The sequence below is a fragment of the Staurois parvus genome, unplaced genomic scaffold, assembly GCF_062004578.1.
Source record: "Staurois parvus isolate SC_StPar_1 unplaced genomic scaffold, SC_StPar_1.0 ptg000927l, whole genome shotgun sequence".
In the NCBI taxonomy this organism is placed as follows: domain Eukaryota; kingdom Metazoa; phylum Chordata; class Amphibia; order Anura; family Ranidae; genus Staurois; species Staurois parvus.
Genome location: NW_028318723.1, coordinates 96,372 through 115,258, shown reverse-complemented (window position 1 = coordinate 115,258; position 18,887 = coordinate 96,372). Strand labels below are relative to the sequence as shown.

Sequence of the window (18,887 nt, the reverse complement as noted above, 5' to 3'; positions counted from 1 at the left end):
CTCATCTAGTGTGATTATGATTCTGAATGCCATAAGTGGTAGAGGCAGTAATAGTAGTGGTAATCTGCTAAAAAAGAAAAAAAATCACACCTTTTTTCTTCTCATTTGGTCTTCTTTATATTATAAAGTCCAAAAAATGAAATATTAACTTGCCTTACATTCTGGGAGCTTGATACAGTCAATGGGTTCCTACAGCTTAAAAAAAGAATTCCAGGTATGGATATTTACATAGTTACATTATTCCGGCTTCAACCAAACTTTGCATATACCATAATTATGGGATCCCTCTGGAACAGGGGTCTCCAATCTTACTATCCAGCTTACTATCCTTTAGACTTGGGGGGGCAGACTTTGACCAATGGGAGTAGAAAATGGCCTGATGTCAGTGGATGTAACTAATGCCCCATCATTGTTATTAAAGGGAGGAATAGTGGCCCATCATTGGTTTTAATGGGAGGAATAGTACCCCATCATTGGTTTTCATGGGAGGAATAGTACCCCATCGTTGGTTTTAATGGGAGGAATAGTGCCCCATCATTGGTATCAATGAGAGGAATAGTGCCCCATCATTGGTTTTAATGGGAGGAATAGTGCCCCATCATTGGTATCAACGAGAGGAATAGTGCCCCATCATTGGTTTTAATGAGAGGAATAGTGCCCCATCATTGGTTTTAATGGGAGGAATAATGTCCTATCATTGGTATTAGTGGGAAGAATAGTGCCCCATCATTGGTATCAGTGGGAGGAATAGTGCCCCATCATTGGTTTTAATGGGAGGAATAGTACCCCATCGTTGGTTTCAATGGGAGGAATAATGTCCTATCATTGGTATTAGTGGGAGAAATAGTGCCCGTTATTGGTATCAGTGGGAGGAATAGTGCCCCATCATTGGTATCAGTGGGAGGAATAGTGCCCCATCATTGTTATCAGTGGGAGGAATAGTGCCCCATCATTGGTATCAGTGGGAGGAATAGTGCCCCATCATTGGTATCAGTGGGAGGAATAGTGTCCCATCATTGTTATCAGTGGGAGGAATAGTGCCCCATCATTGTTATTAGTGGGAGAAATAGTACCCTATCATTGGTGTCAATGGAAGGAATAGTGTCTCTTCATTGGTATTAGTGGGAGGATTATTGCCCCATCATTGGTATCCTTTGGAGGAATAGTGCCCCATCATTGGAATCAAGAAGAATAGGGCCCCATTACTGGTGTCTGTGGGAGGAAGAGTCCAAAGCACTGGTGTCAGTTTGAAGAATAGTGCCTCATATCAGTGGGAGAAATAGGGCCCCATCGTTGGTGTCAGTGGAAGGAAGACTATTCCATCAGTTGTGTCAGTGGGAGAGAGAGTGCCTCATTGTTGGTGTCAGTGGGAGGAATCGTGAACGCTATCAGTGGGAGAAATAGTGCCCTAAGGGCTAAGTAATAGAAAGCAAAGGGCAGACCACTGCTGTAGAACCTGGAAATCACTGCCATAGACTGTGATCTCCACTAGCTTCTGAGTCCCATGTTGAGAAGCTGTGCTGTTGCTTTCTCAGCACAAGAGTTTGGCTGCTGGGCATGAACACCATTCAGAGATTGCTGTGTATTTTCTCAATAAATCCAAAATTCTCAGATTGGACAACATGGAGAGCATGATGTCACCACCCTGCTTCCCCACCTCATCCAATAATTGAGCAAATGCAAAGGAATCTCTGAATGGCACCCATGCCCAGCGGCCAACTCCAGGTGCTCACAATGCAGCAGGGCAGCTGCTCAGCACAGGACCTGGAAGCAAGCGGAGATCCCTGTAGTAGTGGTGTCTATACAGTGATGTCCAGCTTCTAGAGGGATCTCACAGGTGTGGTATACACTGTACATAGTTTGGTCCAATCAAAAATAATATAACTAAGTAAAAATATCTATACCTGGAGTTCTTCTTTATTGGCTTTAAAACAGTGCCAGCTCAAGCCTTTATAGAGCCCTACACAAAATCTGATATGGAGGTTTTTGGCGCCCTTACACTATTTTGTTTACCTTTTGACTTCCCTTCACTGTATATATGTCTCATAAACTGTGCATTTACAAGGAATTGAAAGTTAAACTGTACTCTGACTCATACTGCCCTGGTATGTTCCCCCTGCATAGCCGGCACCATAACATATTAGGCCCAAGTCACTCTAGTGATCCAAACAACCTGGTAGTAACAGAAGACAGAACATTCATCTGTTTCCATCCAGGAAGAATCTTGTTGCTGGCAAGTTGCCACCAGATTGCTAATGTGAGCGGGCTTTTAGAAATCACCTTTAGTTTAGCAAGCTTCTGTTTCAGGGCACTGACATGAACCTTCTGCAGAACCAAGATTATGAGTTATATGGTGAACAAGCATGCCCCTGTGCTCCCCTGTGAGACATGGTAAGGTGGCTTGGTGGCCAGTTAGAAAGCCTAGGCACTGTCATATGGAGGTGAAGACTTTCCAAAGGAAATGTAAATATTGACTTTGAGAAAGTCAATGTTTCTATGTGTAGCGGCCTCCTAGTTAGGCTGCTAGGTAAATTTAGTTTTTGGCTTTTGCAGTAATCACAGGAGTGGTGATGGTTTGGTTTGATCTGCTTGGAGCCTCACAGGCTTGTAGGCAGGTGCAGTCCATTTTCTCCACTGTAGGTGGTGCTTGAATTGAGTGCTACCGCAACCTAAAGAGGAGGTCCACAGGAAACTTGGCTTCTCTATGGTTTTCTGGGTAAAATGAAGCAGCGCTTTGGTTAGCTACACTGCGCCTATGTAACCCTGGTGGCCATCTTGGGTCACAAGGTCTATTTAAGCTTTTGCCCCCTGGGTTTGGCGCACTTTGTGTTAGTGGCTAGTGTAGGGAAAGAAACCCTGCTTGTTAGGGATAGCAACTAGCAGTAGAGAAAGGTTCCTGATGAGGAGGGAAAGGCTAGGGACTTCCTTACTTTAGACGTCTTCCCTCTTGGGACCGGACCAGCCAGGTCACATGCTACCCTCTGAACAAATGCTATCGGCACCTCTCCTCCGCCACATCTGTGACTACATTGAACTATGAGTTATTTTCCTAGTGGCGCTCTACCGCCAGGGCATTTTTAACGTTGGCATTCTTTTCAATATTATGTAAATGTCCTGTCTGAATATTCAGCAGGACCTAGTCAATCCCTGGGAAGGTGTACCCAGATGGGGCTAGGTTGCTGTTAGTTAGTCTGGAGCCCAGGGAAGTTGGTCTTTTCCATGTGGGAATGGATCTGCATGTTGAGATGAAGGTGGACTTTTTGTCTCTGGATCCTCCTCTTCGAGACTGGAGGCTGGACTTGATGTTTTTTCTGCTTCATGGTCCCCAGCCATGAACCGTATTCTTCCCAAGCCCACCTTCATGTTATTTCTGCTTCATGGTCCCCAGCCATGAACTGTATTCTTCCCAAGCTCGCCTTCATGTTTATTCTGCTTCATGGTTCCCAGCCATGAACCGTAATCTCCAAAACATGCCTTCATGTTTATTCTGCTTCATGGTCCCCAGCCTGAATCGTATTCTTCCTAAGTCCCCCTTCATGTCCTGTTTCATTGTCCCCAGCTGTGAACTGTATTCTTCCCAAGCCCACCTTCATGTACTGTATATTCAGCTTCATGGTCCCCAGTCATGAACTGTATTCTTCCCAAGCTTGCCTTCATGTTTATTCTGCTTCATGGTCCCCAGCCATGAACCAAGGACTAAAGTCTACCTATTGCTGCCTAGTGCTTCTGCTGCTTAGTAAGAGTTGTCCTCTACTAGCAACATATCTCATTCTGAGTATCCTAGACCCCCCTCCCAAGTTCTACTAGCAAACAGACTAAAACACAAACAAAAAAAAAACAATCCCTAGTCTGTTTACTGAGCCAGAATGGATGGACTCTTGCTGTGTGGTTGGCTGCCTTTGTACTGTTCGAGAATGAACCTGCTAATCTATAGTGGTCCCTCTGGGGGTATCGCTACATATAGATGTTTCTGTGTTTCTCTAGGTGGCTCCTGCAGCAATATGAAATGGGTATCTGGCAAGCTGAAGGTACCACCTGGCACAAAATCTTAAATCTGGCCTTACACCTGTTAGAAATTTGTAATTTTCTGAACCTTCTTTCAATTATCCAAAGGCTAATGGGGCGATTCAACAATTGGTTTCAACCAGTGGACCAGGATGGAAAATGTTTATTGAATCTAATGGGAACAAACTCATATCATATCATTGAATCCACACCTAGCAGAAAAAAAATCATAACTAATCTTATACACATGTCAAAGTTAATCTGAAAGTAGAACATATGTTCTACGAAAATCAAGAGATCAACATGGTCCTTGATTGAAATGTCGTTTGAAATTAGTTCTCTACATGTGTCATGTGATTGTACTCCCCCCCAGTATGAGGATAATTTCTCATGTGATTGTACTCCCCCCAGTATGGAGATCAGGTCTCATTTACTCCCCCAGTATGGAGATTATGTCTCATGTACCCCCCCCCCCCCCACCAGTATGGAGATCATGTCTCATGTACTCCCCCCAGTATGGTGATCGTATCTCATGTACTCCCCCCAGTATGCGGATCATGTTTCATGTACTCCCCCCCAGTATGGTGATCATGTCTCATGTACTCCCCCCAGTATGGGGATCATGTCTCATGTACTCCCCACAGTATGGGGATCAGGTCTCATGTACTCCCAACAGTATGGGGATCAGGTCTCTTGTACTCCCCCCAGTATGTGGATCGTGTTTCATGTACTCCCCCCAGTATGGGGATCATGTCTCATAAACTCCCTCCAGTATGGTGATCATGTCTCATGTACTCCCCCCAGTATGGCGATCGTGTCTCATGTACTCCCCCCAGTATGGCGATCGTGTCTCATGTACTCCCCCAGTATGGAGATCGTGTCTCATAAACTCCCTCCAGTATGGCGATCGTGTCTCTTGTACTCCTCCAAGTAAGCGGATCATGTTTCATGTACTACCCCCAGTATGCGGAACGTGTTTCATGTACTACCCCCAGTATGCGGAACATGTTTCATGTACTACCCCCAGTATGCGGAACGTGTTTCATGTACTGCCCCCAGTTTGGGGATCATGTCTCATGTACTCCCTCCAGTATGGTGATCGTGTCTCATGTACTCCCCACAGTATGGGGATCATGTCTCATAAACTCCCTCCAGTATGGGGATCATGTCTCATGTACTCCCCCCAGTATGGGGATCACGTCTCATGTACTCCCCCCAGTATGGGGATCGTGTCTCATGTACTCCCCCCAGTATGGGGATTGTGTCTCATGTACTCCCCCCAGTATGGGGATCATGTCTCATGTACTCCCCCCAGTATGGGGATCATGTCTCATGTACTCCCCCCAGTATGGGGATCATGTCTCTTGTACTGCCCCCAGTATGGGGATTGTGTCTCTTGTACTCCCCCCAGTATGGGGATTGTGTCTCTTGTACTCCCCCCAGTATGGGGATTGTGTCTCTTGTACTCCCTGTCTACTAATTGCTGGTGTATTCCTATAATATGAGAGTACCATACGTTCACTGCATCCTCCTAGGAAGTCACAGAGATACCTGTTATACTCATTATCCAACACGGAATGTTCTTTTCTGCTTCTGCTTTACTTTTCTAACCCAGATTTCTTCTCTGACAATAGATCATGTCTCTGATGTTTGGGAAACCCAGAGCTCTGAATGTGTCTCACTTCTCCCCTTCAAATGAACGCAGTCCGCATGCAGAATGCAACCTGGTGCTGCTGGGGTGTCGAGGAGCCGGGAAATCAGGTGAGATAAATATCACTGTGGGAGCCTCCATATCTACTGTGCCTGAGTATATAGTATACACCGATCAGCCATAACATTATGACCGGTAAAGTGAATAATATTAACTATCTTGTTACAATGGCACCTGAAAGTGGGTGGGATATATTAGGCAGCAAGTGAACATGTTGTCCCTGAAGTTGATGTGTTGAAAGCTGAAAAAGTGGGCAGGTGTGAGGATTTGAGTGACTTTAACAAGAGGGGTAAATTGTAATGTCTGGATGACTGGATCAGAGCAACTCCAAAACTGCAGCTCTTGTGTGATATTCCCGGTCTGCAGTGGTCAGGACTGACTAAAAGTGATCCATGGAAGGAAAACTGGTCACCGGGTCATGGGTGGCCAAGGCTCAATGACGTATGTGGGGAGGGAAGGCTGGCCTGTGTAGTCCAATCCAACAGAAGATCTACTGTAGATCAAATTGGTGAAAAAGTGAATGTTGGTTCTCATAGGCGTCAGAACATCGCAGTTTGTTGTGTATAGGGCTGTGTAGCCGCAGACCGGTCAGGGTTCTATTATTGCAAGAGAATAGTCGTTCATCCAGGCAGAAATCTTGTGAGTCGATCACTTCCTGTGGAAGGAAGTGTGTTACTGGCAGGATCACCAGGTGAAAATAAAGGAAAAGAAGCCTAAGCAAAGAAAACTAAGGCAGCCGCCACATCTAAGAAGTGGTAAGCTGCAATATACAGTGTGGAAAATAATTTTTTGATCCCCTGCAGATTTTATAAGGTTTCCCACTTACAAATAAATTAAGGGTCTATCGTTTTTTATCATAGGTATATTTTAAATGATAGAGATAGAATATCAACCAAACATCCAGAAAAAAACACAAGATACAAATGTTATAAATTGAGTTGCAGTTCAGGGAGTAATATAAGTATTTGATCCTCTACCAACCAACAATGATTCTGGCTCCCACAGACTGGCTATGTGCTCACGTGGTAAACAGATTAGTCCTGGCAATTTAACTGCTTTCCCTCTATAATACAGTGGGGATCGAAAGTTTGGGCACTCCAGCTAAAAATTTGTATTAATGTGCATAAAGAAGCCAAGGAAAGATGGAAAAATCTCCAAAAGGCATCAAATTACAGATTAGACATTCTTATAATATGTCAACAAAAGTTAGATTTTATTTCCATCATTTCCATCATTTACAAACAAAAAAATGGCGTCTGCAAAAGTTTGGTAAGTTTGGTATATATATATATATACTGCTACAGGACAGCAGGAGTATGCAGAATCACGTATATATAAGTGATTTTGCATTTCCGGGTAGGGGTGTGTGGCCGCGGCTGTCAATCACCGGGTCGTGGCCAGTGATTTCCCACTGGCGCCTGGTGATCACCAAGGATCTCTGACGGGGAGGACAGGTGCTTTGTTCACTGACAGTCCTCCTCCCTGTCGGCTCCGGCACACTGCACAGTCATAAGCAGTGTGGTTATAGTGAAGCACCAACACCCGCCAGTAAAACACTCCCTGCACACAGTTAACCCTTTGATCGTCCCTCATGTTGACCCCTTCCTGCTCAGTGCCATTAGTACAGTGTCAGTGCTTTTTTTTTTAATCACTGATCACTGTATTGTTGTCACTGGAGATGTCAGTGACACCAAGTCAGTTCCCCCCCAGCGTCAGCATGTCTGCCGCAGTCCCGCTATAAGTCACTGATCGCCGCCATTACTAGTAAAAATGAAAAAAAAAATCCCAGTATATATACCACCATTTGTAAACGCTATAACTTTCACGTAAACCAATTAATTTACACGTATTGGGATTTTATTTTTAGCAAAGACACAAAGCAGAATACATTTTGGCCTAAACTTATGCTCCCCCCCTCCCCCAAAGCAGCTTGTCCCCATGTTGATGGGGACAGGGGCATTTTCCCCACAACCCTGGGCTATGGTTGTGGGGGTCTACAGGCAGGGGGCTTATCAGAATCTGGAAACCCCCTTTAACAATCTGGGGCCCCCAGATCCCACCCCCCATCCCCCCTTGTAAATGAGTGTGCGGTACATGGTAGACAGGAGACAGTCTTTGAAAAGTCCTTTATTAAAAATAAAAGTAAAAAAAATGTCCCCTGAAGTAGATCCAATGTCAACCATGATGCCCGCCGCCACCACTGACCCAAAAAAAGAGAAACAAAAAACCCACTCCACTCGCAACGTTGGTCGTCTGACAGCTGCGCCCCAATGACAGTTCTTAAATACTGTCATGACGTGATGTCATCCTGTGCTGTGATTGACCAAAGCATTGCACCTGGCCTATGGTCAGGTGCATTGCTTTGACCAATCACAATGCACTGTCAGGGCCCAATGCATTGAGGGGCGCGGTGGGTGAACACCCGTACCGTTCGTGTGTTCAGCGAACACATGAACGGCCCATGTATGAGTCGAACTTAGGTTCAACTCAAACATGTAGCCCAACACTAATCTCAAGGCAATTGGGACCACAGTCACCAAACAATCCATTGGTAACTCAATACACTGCCATAGATTGAAATCCTGCCACGCCTACAAGGTCCCCCTCATGAAGGCACATGTACAGGCCTGTCTAACGTTTGCTAATGAACATCTAAATGATTCAGAGAAGGATTGGGAGAAAGTGCTGTGGTCATATGAGACCAAAATTGAGCTCTTTGGCATTAACTCGACTTGCTGTGTTTGGAGGACGAAAAATGCTGACTATGACCCTAAGCACACCATCCCTACAGTCAAGCATGGAGGTGGAAACATTATGCTTTGGGGCTGTTTCTCTGCTAAAGGTACAGGCCAATTTTGACACATTGAGGGTCCAATTGACATGGCCATGTATTGTAAAATCTTGGATGAGAACCTTCTTCACTCAACCAAAACACTTAAATTGGGTCATAGATGGGTGTTCCAGCATGACAATGACCCAAAATGTACCACCAAGGCAACAAAGGAGTGGCTCAAGAAGAAGCACATTAAGGTCATGCAGTGGCCTAGCCAGTCTCCAGACCGTAATCCTATAGAAAATGTATGGAGGGAGCTGAAACTTCGAGTTGCCAAGCGACAGCCAAGAAACCTTAAGGATTTAGAGAAGATCTGTAAAGAAGAGTGGACCAAAATCCCTCCTGAGATGTGTGCAAACCTGGGAACCAACTACAAGAAACATCTGACCTCTGTGTTGGCCAACAAGGGATCCTCCACCAAGTACTAAGTCATGGTTTGCTTGGGGATCAGATACTTATTTTACTCACTGAACTGCAAATCAGTTTATAACATTTGACATGAGTTATTTTCTGGATTTATGGTTGATTTTCTGTCTCTATCATTTAAAATACACCTATGATAAATATTATAGACCCTTCATTTCTTTGTAAGTGGGCAAACCTACAAAATCTGCAGGGGATCAAATAATTATTTTCGCCACTGCATTACATTTTATTTTCTTGAGTTTCCATACTCTTTAAAGCTATACTAACAGTCTTGTTGGGTGGAACAATAAAGATCAGCAGAGCTAAAACAACATATTATTTTCCTGGAAAAATGTTGCCCCAGGCCTAGACTTACGATCACGATCACATTCTGGTAAATGGGATGAGCAGAGTGCAGACCGGTAATTCCCACTCTTTAGCAGAAATCAAGTGACCAGCAATGGAGGAAGCCTGAGGAAGCATTTTATTTCAGACATTCCTTATCCATACCAAGAAAACTAATAGCATTACTTTAGGTGACCATTTGAATGTAGATGTGCATTCATTACTTAAAGCGGTATTAGTCCCAAAACCAAACAAGTAGTATATTGCAGCTTACAAGTCATTAAATGTGGTGTCTGCATTAGTTTTCTTTGGCTTTTTCAACTCTGTTCTCCCCTGGTGATCTGGCCAGTAACACACCTCCTGTTTTATTGAGATACCACTCTGGAGGAATGAGCACAGGGGGCACAACAGACAGCAGCATTTTCAGTCTGAGGGAAGGGGAGTGTTAAATGCACTAGTAGATTTAGATATACTAACAAATTGAAACCAAAGTACAGTTCACACTTTAAATTCAGTTACAGTGCCCCATCATTGGTATCAGTGGGAGGAATAGTGCTCCACCATTGGTATCAGTGGGAGGAATAGTGCCCCATCATTGGTATCAGTGGGAGGAATAGTGCCCCATCATTGGTATCAGTGGGAGGAATAGTGTCCCATCATTGGTATCAGTGGGAGGAATAGTGCCCCATCATTGGTATCAGTGGGAGGAATAGTGCCCCATCATTGGTATCAGTGGGAGGAATAGTGTCCCATCATTGGTATCAGTGGGAGGAATAGTTCCCCATCATTGGTGTCAGTGGGAGGAATAGTGCCCCATCATTGGTATCAGTGGGAGGAATAGTGTCCCATCATTGGTATTAGTGGGAGGAATAGTGCCCCATCATTGGTATCAGTGGGAGGAATAGTGCCCCATCATTGGTATCAGTGGGAGGAATAGTGCCCCATCATTGGTATCAGTGGGAGGAATAGTGTCCCATCATTGGTATCAGTGGGAGGAATAGTTCCCCATCATTGGTGTCAGTGGGAGGAATAGTGCCCCATCATTGGTATCAGTGGGAGGAATAGTGTCCCATCATTGGTATTAGTGGGAGGAATAGTGCCCCATCATTGGTATCAGTGGGAGGAATAGTGCCCCATCATTGGTATTAGTGGGAGGAATAGTGTCCCATCATTGGTATTAGTGGGAGGAATAGTGCCCCATCATTGGTATCAGTGGGAGGAATAGTGTCCCATCATTGGTATTAGTGGGAGGAATAGTGCCCCATCATTGGTATCAGTGGGAGGAATAGTGCCCCATCATTGGTATTAGTGGGAGGAATAGTGCCCCATCATTGGTATCAGTGGGAGGAATAGTGCCCCATCATTAGTGTCAGTGGGAGGAATAGTGCCCCATCATTAGTGTCAGTGGGGGGAATAGTGCCCCATCATTGGTATCAGTAGGAGGAATAGTGCCCCATCATTGGTATCAGTAGGAGGAATAGTGCCCCATCATTGGTATTAGTGGGAGGAATAGTGCCCCATCATTGGTATCAGTGGGAGGAATAGTGCCCCATCATTAGTGTCAGTGGGAGGAATAGTGCCCCATCATTAGTGTCAGTGGGAGGAATAGTGCCCCATCGTTGGTGTCAGTGGGGGAAGGAATAGTGCCCCATCATTGGTATCAGTAGGAGGAATAGTGCCCCATCATTGCTATCAGTGGGAGGAATAGTGCCCCATCATTGGTGTCAGTAGGAGGAATAGTGTCCCATCATTGCTATCAGTGGGAGGAATAGTGCCCCATCATTGGTATCAGTGGGAGGAATAGTGCCCCATCATTGGTATCAGTAGGAAGAATAGTGCCCCATCATTGGTGTCAGTGGGAGGAATAGTACCCCATCATTGTTATCAGTGGGAGGAATAGTGCCCCATCATTGGTGTCAGTGGGAGGAATAGTGCCCCATCATTGGTATCAGTGGGAGGAATAGTACCCCATCATTGGTGTCAGTAGGAGGAATAGTGTCCCATCATTGGTGTCAGTAGGAGGAATAGTGCCTCATCATTGGTGTCAGTGGGAGGAATAGTGCCCCATCATTGATATCAGTGGGAGGAATAGTGCCCCATCATTGGTGTCAGTGGGAGGAATAGTGCCCCATCATTGGTATCAGTGGGAGGAATAGTGCCCCATCATTGGTGTCAGTGGGAGGAATAGTGCCCCATCATTGGTATCAGTGGGAGGAATAGTGCCCCATCATTGGTGTCAGTGGGAGGAATAGTGCCCCATCATTGGTATCAGTGGGAGGAATAGTGCCCTATCATTGGTGTCAGTGGGAGGAATAGTGCCACATCATTGGTATTAGTGGGGGGGAATAGTGCCCTATCATTGGTGACAGTGGGAGGAATAGTGCCCTATCATTGGTGCTAGTGGGAGGAATAGTGCCCCATCATTGGTGTCAGTGGGAGGAATAGTGCCTCATCATTGGTGTCAGTTGGAGGAATAGTGCCTCATCATTGATATCAGTGGAAGGAATAGTGTCCCATCATTGGTAAAAAAGTAGTGCACCAGGGCTTAGTGTCACTGGAGACGTCAATTCCCACAAAGTGTCAGTTAGTTCAGATTGCCCATTACACTATAGCAGTTCCACTATAAGTCGCTGATCTCCACCATTACTATTATAAAATAATTACATAAACAAAAAAATAAATAAATTAAAAAAAATTCCAGTATATATCCCATAGTTTGTAGACGCTATAACTTTTTTTTTTTTTTTACCAAAGACATGTAGCAGAATACATTTTGGCCTAAATTTATAAAGAAATTCGATTTTTTTTTAAATTAGATATGTTTTATAACAGAAATGAGAAAATATTGTTTTTTTTCAACATTCAGTCTTTTTTCATTTATATGATAAAAAACCCAGTGGTGACCAAATACCTCTATTTGTGTGAAAGAAAAATGATACAGTAAATTTTGTTTGTGTACAGCGCTGCATGAATGTGCAATTGCCAGTTAAAGTAGCACAGTGTCGGATAGCAAACAAATGCCCTGATTATGAAGGGGGTAGAATCTTCTGGAGCTGAAGTGGTTAAAGATTCTCGCTGGTAGTTCCTATGTGTATTAGAACCTTGTAAACATTAGCAAATTATTGATCTGATATTGGGATATTGAACATCATGATGATCTATAATATTATTGTCTGTTGTAATTAGTAAAACAAAGCTGGTAACATAATCAATATTGTGGCATTCCTCTCTTTCCAGCACTAACTGTGAAGTTCCTGACCAGACGGTTTATTAGTGAATACGACCCTTGTCTTGGTGAGTACCAGGGTAACTTGTTAGGGGTCGAACCTCCACCAGAACTTCATGAGCAACTCAGCCACTAGTCACCAGTGATACATCCGATGGCAGAAATAAAACCCAACCCCTACCACTGCAGATCCAGTTTTCAACCGAATTCAAGTGTATCTAAAATATAATATACTGCAGCTTTCCAATACTTAGATATGGTGGCTGCATTAGTTTTCATTTTTTAGGCTTTTTTCCTTTATCCTAACCTGTTGATCCGGACATTAACACACTTCCTGTCTAAGGTTAGGTTCACATCTATGCAGGTTGTGGTTGAGTCATTTTTCTGGCACATTTTGTGGTGCATCTTGTGTTTTTGAACAAGTTTTTGCTGGGTTTTTGCGCTCTAGGTTTTTATTTGTTTTGCTCATAGAAAAGTATGACAGTTCTGTTCATGTAGTACTAAGGAATGGACCTCCTGCATTAGAAATGGTGCCCTATCACTAAAGCTGCTGACACTTAACCTCCTACCAAAGTGAGTAAATGAACAATAAATAGTACAAAGTGCAGCGCTAAATCTTAAATAATATATATAATAATAAATATATAAATACGTGCTTAAAAATCTGTGCAAATGTGCAAATAAAGTAAAGTGCAACACGTTTATTCCCACCGGGAATATTAAGTGTTCAAAGTGATCACAGCCAATAATTCAAAAATCACTCCAAATATAAATCACTCAAAATAAGTCCATATGAAAAATAGTGTCCAAAAAACTCAATCTTCATGCATGTGATGACAGGTGTCCACACTGTGTGAATCCAAACAATGGCTACAGTGGCCCCTCACCTCCTTACATAGACCCCACAGGGTCAGCTCGCCTTAGGATAAAACACCCCTCTGATGAATCACCGGATCCTCCCCAGAGTCATACACTCTATCAGCAGCTTCCTCCTCGGTTCATATATGGACAGAAAGCTTACATAGTGTAAAACTGTATTTATTCATTCTATATATAATAAGAATGCCCACTCACATTTAGATCTTCAATATCAGGCTCCTATACCTCATGCTATGAATGCCTTGCATGGGTATTTAATATAGGGGTTGCAGATATGGCCGCCACGCCGGAAATGACATCACCGCGCTTCCAGAATCCTCCTCGCGTACCGACGCGTTGCGTCACGATAAACAGGAACCCTGAGGAAGTCACGTGTTTATCGTGACGCAACGCGTCGGTACACGAGGAGGATTCTGGGAGCGCGGTGACGTCATTTCCGGCGTGGTGGCCATATCTGAAACCCCTATATTAAATACCCATGCAAGGCATTCATAGCATGAGGTATAGGAGCCTGATATTGAAGATCTAAATGTGAGTGGGCATTCTTATTATATATAGAATGAATAAATACAGTTTTACACTATGTAAGCTTTCTGTCCATATATGAACCGAGGAGGAAGCTGCTGATAGAGTGTATGACTCTGGGGAGGATCCGGTGATTCATCAGAGGGGTGTTTTATCCTAAGGCGAGCAGACCCTGTGGGGTCTATGTAAGGAGGTGAGGGGCCACTGTAGCCATTGTTTGGATTCACACAGTGTGGACACCTGTCATCACATGCATGAAGATTGAGTTTTTTGGACACTATTTTTCATATGGACTTATTTTGAGTGATTTATATTTGGAGTGATTTTTGAATTATTGGCTGTGATCACTTTGAACACTCTTAATATTCCCGGTGGGAATACACGTGTTGTACTTTACTTTATTTGCACAGATTTTTAAGCACGTATTTATATATTTATTATTATATATATTATTTAAGATTTGACGCTGCACTTGGTACTATTTTCTGTTCATGTAGTGCTGACACTCTGTGGCACTCAAGTAGTATCAAAGTAGCATCAAAGTAGTGAAGGAACCTTTATGTTACCAAAGTGGCATGTTAGCGTTAGGGTTAAGGGCTAGGGTTAAGAGCTAGGGTTAAGGTTGGGGTCAAAGTTAGGGTCGGGGTCAGGGTTAAGGTTAAAGTTAAGTTTAGGGTCAGGGTTGGGGTCAAGGTTAGAGTTTGGGTTAGGGTCGGGGTTAGAGTTAGAAGTTAGGGTTAGAGTTAGGGTTGGGGTTAGGGTTGGGGCTAGGGTTTTAGTTAGAATTATGGTTAAGGTTAGAGTTAAGGTTAGAGTCGGGGTTAGAGTTAGAGTTAGGGTTAGAGTTTGGGTTATGGTCAGGGTTAGAGTTAGAAGTTACGGTTAGAGTTAGGGTTGGGGTTGGAGTTAGGGTTTGAGTAAGAATTATGGTTAGGGTTGGGGTTATGGTTAGAGTCGGGGTTAGGGTTAGAGTTACAGTTAGAGTTAGGGTTAGAGTTTGAGTTACGGTTAGGGTTAGAGTTGGGGTTAGGGTCGGGTTCAGTGTTAGGGTTTGAGTTAGGCTACTTTCACACTGAGGAGTTCTTGAAGCGCTTTTCCATTAAAAAAAGCACTGGCAAAGTTCAAGAAAATGCTTTTTTATGTATGTATATATTTGTCTATGTATGTTTTCACACTGGGATGCTGCACTTCCATTGTGGTGTAAAATCTCCTGCTTGCAGTATCTTTGGAACATGTTTCTTCATTTTAAAAAAACACCTGAAAAACACCTCTTCCCATTGAAATCAATGGAAAACGCCTCAAAAGCTCATCTGAGAAGCGTTTTTGGTGCAGTTTTTAAGTCACAATTTAAAACTAGTTCAGAAAGCATAGCAAAAGCCTGGTAAAAATTGTGAAAAAAACACATATGCTGTAAATCAGTGTGAAAGTAGAATTAGTGTTAGGGTTGGGGTTAGGATTAGAGCTAAGGTTAAGGTTGGGGTTAGGGTTGGGGTTAGGATTAGAGTTAAGGTTAGGGTTGGGGTTACGATTAGAGTAAAGTTTAGGTTTAGAGTTAGGTTTGGGGTTAGGATTAGAGTTAGGGTTAGGGTTGGGGTTAGGATTAGAGTTAGGGTTGGGGTTAGGGTTAGAGTTAGGTTTGGGGTTCGGATTAGAGTTAGGGTTAGAGTTAGGTTTGGGGTTCGGATTAGAGTTAGGGTTAGGTTTGAGGTTTGGATTATAGTTAGGGTTAGAGTTAGGTTTGGGGTTATGATTAGAGTTAGGGTTGGGGTTAGGATTAGAGTTAGGGTTGGAGTTGAGGTTAGGATTAGGGTTAGGGTTGGAGCAAGGGTTGGGGTTCGGATTAGACGTAGGTTTAGGATTATAGTTATGGTTGGAGTTATGGTTGGGGTTAGGGTTATGGTTAGGGTTGGGGTTAGGATTAAAGTTAGGGTTAGGGTGAGTTTTGGGGTTAGGATTATAGTTGTGGTTGGAGTTAGGGTTAGAGTTGGGATTAGGGTTATGGTTAGGGTTAGGGTGAGTGTTGGGGTTAGGGTTAGAGTTAGGGTCGGGATTAGGATTAAAGTTAGTGTTTGGGTGAGTGTTGGGGTTAGGATTATAGTTATGGTTGGAGTTAGGGTTAGAGTTGGGATTAGGGTTATGGTTAGGGTGAGTGTTAGGGTTAGGGTTAGGGACGGTGTTAGGGTTAGGGTGAGTGTTAGGGTTAGGGTTAGAGTTAGGGACGGTGTTAGGGTTAGGGTGAGTGTTGGGGTTAGGGTTAGAGTTAGGGTGATTGTTGGGGTTATGTTTAGGATTATAGTTATGGTTGGAGTTAGGGTTAGAGTTGGGGTTAGGGTTAGAGTTAGGATTAGGATTATAGTTATGGTTGGAGTTAGGGTTGAGGTTAGTGTTATGATTAGGGTTAGAGTTAGGGTTAGAGTTAGGTTTGGGGTTAGGATTAGAGTTAGGGTTAGGGTTGGGGTTCGGATTAGAGTTAGGGTTGGAGTTAGGGTTGGGATCGGAGTTGGGGTTAGGGTTAGGATTACAGTTAGGGTTGGAGTTAGGAATGGGGTTAGGATTGGAGTTGGGGTTAGGGTCAGGATTACAGTTAGGGTTGGAGTTAGGGTGAGTGGTAACTATTAGGGTTACCGTTAGGGTTAGAATTAGGGTTAGGGTTCGGATTAGAGTTAGGGTTAGGTTTGAGGTTAGGATTACAGTTAGGGTTAGAGTTAGGTTTGGGGTTAGGATTAGAGTTAGGGTTGGAGCTAGGGTTAGGGTTCGGATTAGAGTTAGGGTTAGGATTATAGTTATGGTTGGAGTTATGGTTGGGGTTAGGGTTATGGTTAGGGTTAGAGTTAGGGTCGGGGTTAGGATTAAAGTTAGGGTTAGCGTGAGTGTTGGGGTTAGGATTATAGTTATGGTTGGAGTTAGGGTTAGAATTGGGATTAGGGTTATGGTTAGGGTTATGATTAGGGTTAGAGTGAGTGTTGGGGTTAGGGTTAGAGTTAGGGACAGTGTTAGGGTTAGGGTGAGTGTTGGGGTTAGGGTGATTGTTGGGGTTATGGTTAGGATTATAGTTATGGTTGGAGTTAGGGTTAGAGTTGGGATTAGGATTAGAGTTAGGGTGAATGTTGGGGTTAGGGTTAGTGTTAGGGTTGAGGTTAGGATTAGGGTGAGTGTTAGGGTTGGAGTTAGGGTTGAGGTTAGGATTAGAGTTAGGTTAGGGTGAGTATTAGGGTTAGTGTTAGAGCTGAAGTTAGGGTTGAGGTTTGGATTAGGGTTAGGGTGAGTGGTAATCATTAGGGTTAGGGTGAGTGTTGGGGTTAGTGTTAGGGTTGGAGTTAGGGTTGAGGTTAGGATTAGAGTTAGGGTGAGTGGTAATCATTAGGGTTAGGGTGAGTGTTGAGGTTAGGGTTAGGGTGAGTGGTAATCATTACAGTTTCGGTTTGCTGTAATTGTTAGGATTAGCATTTCAACCCTAATAATTATAACTAATTCTAACCCTAATCCACAATTTAATCCTCACTCTAGACATTATCCCTAACATACGACTTTGGTCACATAAAGGTTCCTTCACGACTTTGACGAGACTTTGATGCTGCTTGAATGTTAGAGAGTATAAAGTCACATTAAAGTCGCACTACATGAACAGTAGTGTCTTACTTTTCTATTAGCAAAAAACCCACAAAATGCAGCAAACGTGCTATTAGACGCAAAACGCCATTAGCTGTGGGGAACAAAGTCCTTGACCCTTTCCAAAAATGCACTAGCTGAAAAGGCACAGATGTGAACTATATCAATAGGAAATCATGTTAAATGAACTGTAATTCATTTCTCTAAATTGGAAAATGCATTGACTAGGGTTATGGTGTCTCCTCTCTAGGTGAAGGAGTTCCAGAGACACTTTTGGACAGCAGAAGCAATCTGGGGGTAGGGTAGTATTCAATGCACTAGCAGATTTAGATACACTAACAAATTGATGCTAAACTCTAGCTAATTCTTATACTGCAACTACAGCAAACAGTTTTTTTCCTTTGGGGATAAAGGTTTTACATAAATGAATAAAAGCTGACCATTGTAAGCACCCTGGTCAGTGCTAAATGGTTTGTCCCAACCCTCTAACTGCCATTTTTGCTGGACAGTTTGGCCTATTAAAGGAATTTGAAAAATAACAGGCTTACTGGTCGGTTCACCAGGTGAAAATAAAGGACAAAAGAAGCCTAAAAAGGCAAAATATTGCAGACATCAACTCTAAGAATTTGTAAGCTGCAATATATTACATTTTAGTTTTTGGAATTAATACCGCTTTAATTGGCGTCAGTCCTCCTGCGGTCAGGGCATATACCCAATGTACTGTGTTTTCAAAGAACAATAACAAACTTATGACTTTTTTCAGTTGTTGCAGCCAAGATTCATTTTCTGGTTTCATTTAACAGAAATAATGTTTTAGTGAGGTTATATAAAGCGATTTTATTGTATCTGGCATTCTAGAGTCAGCAATCTGCGCTTTTATGATCTAGACAGCAAGCTCTTACTATTCTGTTATAGAGTTACCTAATAGTTCTGATATATGCTGCTTATAGCTACCAATCAGCTTCCAACTGCCATTTTTGCAGTGCCAGTTGTTAAAATGAAACAAGGATTCTGATTGCTGGCTTTGAGCAGAATTAAATTTTCATTTTTACCATCCCCCCAACCACTCCCCCTTAAGTTGCAAAGACAGTTGATGGGGGTGTACACATGCCGCAGGTGCAAAAAAGTATCTTTGCTGTCGTGTTTGGAGGGAAATACTGAATATTCAACTGAGTCCGCACTACAACCACTCACAACTATTTAGAGATGCAGGTTTCTAAGGGGGTAACATAGGCAAGGAAGAGGTGACAACCTCCAGCTGCAGTGCCCAGCAACCTACCCCCAGCTCACTACAGTGCCCAACACCCTCCCAGAGTACCCTCAGCTCACTGCAGTGCCCAACACCCTCT

At 43.4% G+C, this 18,887-nt stretch overlaps 2 protein-coding genes across 2 annotated transcripts in view; one reads left to right on the top strand and one right to left on the bottom strand.

The window, feature by feature from the left end:
• RASL12 (RAS like family 12) overlaps positions 1 to 18,887 on the top strand; it is a 74,675-nt gene that overhangs the window by 11,005 nt on the left and 44,783 nt on the right. Inside the window, exons 2-3 of the mRNA XM_089656658.1 lie at positions 5,640 to 5,766; positions 12,537 to 12,593. Of these exons, the coding sequence (XP_089512784.1) occupies positions 5,643 to 5,766; positions 12,537 to 12,593 (181 nt within the window). The 5' untranslated portion in view covers positions 5,640 to 5,642. The remainder of the gene's footprint in view (positions 1 to 5,639; positions 5,767 to 12,536; positions 12,594 to 18,887) is intronic.
• On the bottom strand, positions 16,026 to 17,205 carry LOC149441989 (uncharacterized; the record flags this gene model as incomplete). The annotated part of the gene is made up of 2 exons (XM_089656653.1): positions 16,554 to 17,205; positions 16,026 to 16,348 (listed from the first exon to the last, which is right to left on the bottom strand). Coding segments are annotated over exons 1-2 (975 nt in total), but the record flags the coding sequence as incomplete, so codon positions are not given.